The 6,530-nt window shown below is 35.4% G+C and overlaps 1 protein-coding gene across 1 annotated transcript; it reads right to left on the reverse strand.

Moving 5' to 3' along the window:
• Window positions 1-4,673: 4,673 nt before the first annotated feature.
• LOC118598517 (zinc finger protein 37-like) lies at window positions 4,674-5,716 on the reverse strand (the record flags this gene model as incomplete). The annotated part of the gene is given in 1 exon segment (XM_036211262.1): window positions 4,674-5,716. A coding segment is annotated over 1 exon segment (1,028 nt), but the record flags the coding sequence as incomplete, so codon positions are not given.
• Window positions 5,717-6,530: the final 814 nt, after the last annotated feature.

Raw genomic sequence — 6,530 nt, forward strand, 5'->3', positions numbered from 1 at the left:
ACCTAGAGGTTGTCCTTCAATAATTATCTGATGAAGGTCAGACTCTGATGTTACTGATGGTTTCGGTGTTAAAGAATGAAAAATCCTTCTACCTCCAGTCATTCCTGAAGGAAGCGCTTTGGCAACTGTTGTCTCCTGACAGATGGACTGATGGGAAATGAAGTTCATGTTTGAAGAACCAGATTGATGTAAAAAATGCTGACATAATCAAATAATAGTTACTCATCAGGAGATTACAGAGCCTGTAGTTTGTGACTGGTTCAGAGAACTGAAAATAAAATCATATCGGATTTAAAATAATTATTTAAAGTAAATGAAAACTGTTAAACTCACATGTCAGTCAACTTCAGTGGAGATGAAGAGATGAGTCAGATCTGGATTCACAGAACTACAAAAACACATCAGCTGTTTGTTCTGCTTTCACTATTAATGTGAATGTGACCATCAACTTTTATGATAATTTTGTTGTTTTTTTCTGTGAAAATGTCACATTGGTGGCTGTCCACATGCAGATCTTCAACGGTGAGGCTGATGTGTCTTCTAGTCTCACCTGCACAGAACTGGGATGTATTCACACCAGAGCAACTTCTTTTCTTCTTCCTGAATGCAGACATTCACAGCTGCTCTCTGTGTCCACCTGCAGAAGTTCATGGACGTGGAGAGGACGTGCTCTGTTCCAGAACCAGAGACTGTTCATATCCAGCAGAATCTGGTCTGTTTGGACACTTTAACCAGCAGAGGGCAGCAACACTTTCACCAACTCTGGATCTGATCACAGAAAAACAAACCATTGATGATCAGATTTAATTTCAATATTTTAGGATTTGATTCTTAAATATCTGAAGGATCAAAGCTGTTCTGAAGAGAAGAAGACAGAAGAAAGTGAAGAATGAATTGACTCTTGGAGAACAATGGTTTCCTCCTTGTACACCTGCCATGAAAGTCAAATTTATGCAGTAATTTTCTTATACTTTCACATCAACAGTAGCAAGATCCTGCTGTTGGTCTTATGACGACATTATAGAATTTTTGGTAACTTTTTATTTTAGCATCATGCATTCTGTTCTGGGGTTATACTTGCTTGGACAACCGGGGGGGTATGAAAAACAGGCATTCATGCGTTGATGGAGATTACTCGTTAAACTATTGACGGAAAAAAAACATTCCTTACTTCACAAGCTTTTTATTAACAAGAATTTTGAGTCCAGTGACTCTGAGTTCATGTTTGAACTCTAAATTTGTTGAACCTGCTTCCTGAAACGGGCCCCAGATTATGTGCACCTGTTATGATATTGATTATAGTCATTTTAGGTAGTAAAATATATACGCTTTCCTGATGTATTTTTAACCAGAATTGCGTTATTTTCAAGTTTCATCTAACAGGACGTTTTCAAGGTTTCTATTAGACATTAATGGACAGCAGGAGACATGAATCGTCTGACAGTTGCTTCCATTAATTTCACACCACAAAAGGGAATAATCCTTGTTGTTATTAATATTGTTTAAATCGTTTCTCAAAATAGTGTAAGGACTAACCAGTGGACTAACTTGATATAGTGTTCCCTCGCTATATCGCCGTTTACCTTTCACGTTCTCCGTGTTTTGCAGGTTTTTCCTCTGTGCAGTATAGCATGCTTCTCTTTAGACTTATTTTGGAAGCAGCATTTTGAGACAAAGAATATTGAAGATCTTTTTATAGAGAAAGCAGAGTCAAATAAACCTTCTGTGTCCAGATATGAGAAACAAGGAAGAAGTTTATTCCACTGCTAAAAATAACTGCACAGATGTGAATGATCTCATTACAGATTGCATTGTAAAAATTACAAAAGTAATCTATTGACTGATGATGAATTTATTATGAAAAAATGAAAATGAATAAATCATCAGAGCAGAAACAGAGGGAATGTTAAGTTGAGCTCAGTTTTTTGTGTGTTTAGGGGCCAAAAGAGAGTGAGGCAGATGTAGAGAGGGGGGTTTATCACTTTTGTATGATTCTAAATGAATAAGAAGATTGTGTGGAGGCTTTGTGTTGACTGAAAAGGATGATAAAGGCTTCTAAGTATCACAAACCAAAACGAACAAACTGGCGATGAGATATTTACCTGCTTCTGATTGGATGAAAGAAAGGGTACAGAATGACAGCTTCAGTTTGTCAAGAATCATGGAGAGGCTGACAGAAAAAATAATTGTTTTTAGGTATAAGAAATTGAGTTTTGGTGGTTTGAAAAGAGCCTGCTTGTATTTCCAGAAAAGCTGTTGTTGCTTCAATCAAACTATTTTTAGCAGCTTCAGTCTCAAAAATATTCCAAACTTCCTTCTCCTCAAATCACACTGTTTGTGGCACAAATCCTTCACAAATAATTCCATCTGTTACTGAAAAGTAACTCTGAACAAATATCTTGGTCCATATCATGATATTTTACTTTTGCCATTCAAAAACTTAAAAGTCTTTGAAAATATTGAGCAAAATATACCCCAGGATATGAATCCGTCAAATACTTTGTGCACTTCTAAACTTATTAACTTCTGTCTACTTTCGCCAAGAGACACCATTCAAACTTTAAGATGTTCAAAGTTTAAGCAATTTACGTTATTTTCAGCTTTTTTGAAATACCTCAAGGATTTATTGAAATAGAGTTCAAGTTTGCATACTGCAATCAAACTAATAACCAACAAAATGTTGATTCCGGTACGTTGATAACATTCTATTTGTGAGTCTGAATGACAGTTTAAATATTTTGTTTTGATCCAGATTTGAACCTGGTTTACAGTGACCACAACATGTCCAATCCAGAATGAACCAGCATTTTTAATTGATGTTGTATTGATTTTTTTTACTTGATCTGAAATATGTAGCAATGATTACTGGATTAATGTAATTATGTGTTCTAATGATAATCAATGATTATTAGATATTGTGTGAATCATGAATGTTTAATGAAAACATTAGAACTCTTTCAGATAATGATAATTAAGCTACGGAGCCCCTAAAGGGACATCGGAAAAAAAAAATTCAAGTAAAAAAAAAAAAAAAAAATTACAAACTGTTAGTAAGTGGTGTGCACCAGTTAGTAATTGTTTTTTTTTTTTTTTTTTTCACACTTTAGTTTTTTTTTACCGATGTCCCTTTAGGGCTCCGTATTAAGCACTCTATTGTTGCTTGAAAACTTGATCTTCAATGTGTAATGATTATCTTTCTAAATTAATATGAAATTGTATTTTGATGATAATTAGTTGTTTACTGATGTCATGAAATAATGTTTTATTAAATTAATCAACAAACACTTCACTTTGCTACTCGAAAAGAACAAAAAATTAATTTGATCTGATCTGAACTGGATTACACGACTATGCAAAACTGTAAAAAGTAGTAACTAAGTAGAGGTGGGACTATATAAATTTGCTTCTTCTCACTCTTTTTCAAGCAATCAAACACTACTTGACTTTAGTTAATAATTACAAAATTTAATGAACCAAATGTGACATAAGTGTTTTTTTTTGTTTTCCATTTTATGATCAATGCATTTGATTTTTTTCTGTCATGAGTTTGAAATATGTGTGTGTTTTGTCCTGTATTTTTCATAATCTATGCTTGAAAAAAAAAAAATCAAACATGATTCTCAACATGAAACCAATCCTCAAGGACTGATAAGTCAGTAATCTTTTCAAATGGAGCTCAAATTTGTAATTAATTTAAGAAGTGTTTTGATAAATATGTAACACTAAAGACGAGGCCCAAACTGAGACAGCAGCAGCTTTACCATCTCTCCATAACGATTTAACAGAAACAACAGAACTGCATTTGGACAGATCAATTTGTGCACATGCTCAGGGAATCCACGGAAAACATGAAGTGATGAGTGTGGAGGTGTCAGTCTTTGGCACGAGGGGGCCACCCTCAACATGAGAGCCTAACGTTACCAACACCTTGTCTAGACTAAACTTAGCTAACCAGAAGATATTGATTGAGTGATATACGACTTAATACAACTTATAGATTGAAGTGGTTTGAAAAAAAATACTAATAACAAGGCCAACAAATTCAGCTTTTTTTTATTTTTTCAGGTATTACAACATAATACAAAAATCAGCTCTGAGAAAGAAACACAATAAATATAGTTCATTCATTCATCCATTTTCTATAACTGCTAGTTCCTGTTAAGGGTCACTGGAGCATACTGAGCTACTGGAGAGGGTCAAGACCCCCTCGACAGTTTGACAGATCATTTCAGGGCCACAGAGACAAAAAAACGCACATAGGAACATACACACCAAAGGGACAATTTTAGAATCAGAAGCTAACCTTTTAAGGAGAGATAAATACGCAGAGAAGATGCTAATTCTAATAAACAGAAGGAAGACAGCTAGGATTTGAACCCGTACCTTTTTACTATTAGATGACAACTAAAAACTTCAGGGCTTCAGAAACAGCTAAAGATCAAATGTATTAAAAAATAAAAAAGATACTTCTCTTTATAACTATGTACACTTGAATAGTAGCGAAGCGTGCTCTGAAATGCATTTGAAGAAACAAAATTAATTTCTTCTTGTAGGACCATGTTTATTAGGAATAATGTTAGGGGGCACAGGAACTTTTCTTCTGTGTATGAGATAACATGTGGTATTTAAGGTTATAATTTCGACTGAAACTTTTGTTGCATTCAGTACAAGAAAAAGGCCTTTCTCCTGTGTGAGTTAAGATGTGACGCGTCAGACTGGAACTATACCTGAAACTTTTATCGCATTGTGTACAGAAAAATCGCTTTTCTCCTGTGTGAGTTAACATGTGACATTTGAGATGAAAACTACGCCTGAAGGTTTTATGGCACACCAGACAGGAAAATAGGTTTTCGTCTGAATGAGTTAACATGTGACTTACGAGAACGGAACTCTGTTTGAAACTCTGATGGCATTCTATACAGGAAAAAGGCTTTTCTCCTGAATGAGTCAACATGTGTCGTGTGAGATGATAATTACGGCTGAACGTTTTGCCACATACTTTACATGAAAAAGGCCTTTCTCCTGTGTGGGTTCTTATGTGACGCCTCAAACCTCGAGCAGTTGTACAACTCCTCCCACACTGTAGACAAAAGTATTTCTCCATTTTCCTGTCTCTTTCACATGTTTTGGTTGGTGATTTTTTTCTGGATGTTTCTCCATAGATCTCTTGTTCTGACAGTTCCTCTGTTTTAATATCAAACTGACTCTCTAAAATGTGAGAGATGTCCACACTTAGGACATGACTTCTGTCTTTTCTCTTTCTTTGATCTCTGTTTTCTGGCTCTGTCTCTTCATCTGTAGTTGATTCTTCATAATGGCTTCCTTCTTCACCCTGACCATCAGTTACATTAAAGCTCCACGGATTGCTTAGATCTGCTTCATTGAGCTCATTTTCCTCAAATGTAGGAATCTCCATCAAGGTTTCCGTCTCCTGCTTCAGATCAAAGTGCTCTTCATCCTGACCGATGCAGAGCTCCTCTGGCTCCTCTTTAATTTGAGGCAATTCCTGTTCCTCTTGCTCGTCCAGTTCCTCTTTAACATGAGATGGTTCTGGTTCCTCTTGGTCCTCTTTAGTCAGTGGAGGTTCTGGTTCCTCTTGTTCATCCTGCTCCACACTGGAGCTTCTCTCCTGGTTACTCGGATGCTGAGGAAGATCTGCAAGGACACATAAACAAAAGAAAAACACAACATTTGACAACATTTCCTCTTGACTGAATAAATCCACTATCAAATAAAGCTGCAGTAAATTCAAATCAATTTGTTAAAAAAAGAAAAAGCAACACCGAATCAAACTTTAATAAGATAATAAATTATTGAATAATCAAATCCACAAATCAAATGTTCTTTATATTTCTTTTATTTTTTCAGGTAAAAAGCTACTTTTGTGCAATTTTTTAACGTAAAAGTTCATCCTTGTATTAATATTTTGAGTTTATATGAGCAGTTAAGTTGGTTTCAAAAATATATCCAAAATGTCTGTTTAAAAGTGATAATTGACAGCTAAAAAATAAAATTTTGTTCAAATAGCCAGAAGGTTCTGTATTATTGCGGTGGCCGAAACGCCAGATGGTATCAGAAACAACAGAAACTTGGAACATAGTGGGGATGCAGTACCAATACCACATCATCAGTTTTTCCCGGACTGATGAATCAAGTTTTAAGACATATTAAAATGCTGCCAGAGCTGCTGACGTGTGTGCAGTCTCGTTAACCCAGAACTGGACAATATTAAACTGCATTTCTCAGTACTAAAATTGAGTTGGATCAGGAACAGATGAAAGAAAGTAGAAATTCGTGATGCAGCAACTGCCATGATTGGGGAAAAAAAGTCTCCCTCCTCCGCTCCAGTTCTGAATTTGATGTATGTCTTCATTGTAGGGCCGCCACGATTAGTCGACCAATCCACGATTAATCAACTATTAAAATAGTGTTGATTAGTCGTTACTTTATTTCATATGGAGTCAGAGTGTAGTAAAGTTGAAAGTTATAATGTCATCCTGCTAACTTTTTGGACTATTTTAGCATTTATA

The sequence above is a fragment of the Oryzias melastigma genome, unplaced genomic scaffold (genome assembly GCF_002922805.2).
Source record: "Oryzias melastigma strain HK-1 unplaced genomic scaffold, ASM292280v2 sc01739, whole genome shotgun sequence".
Lineage (NCBI taxonomy): Eukaryota > Metazoa > Chordata > Actinopteri > Beloniformes > Adrianichthyidae > Oryzias > Oryzias melastigma.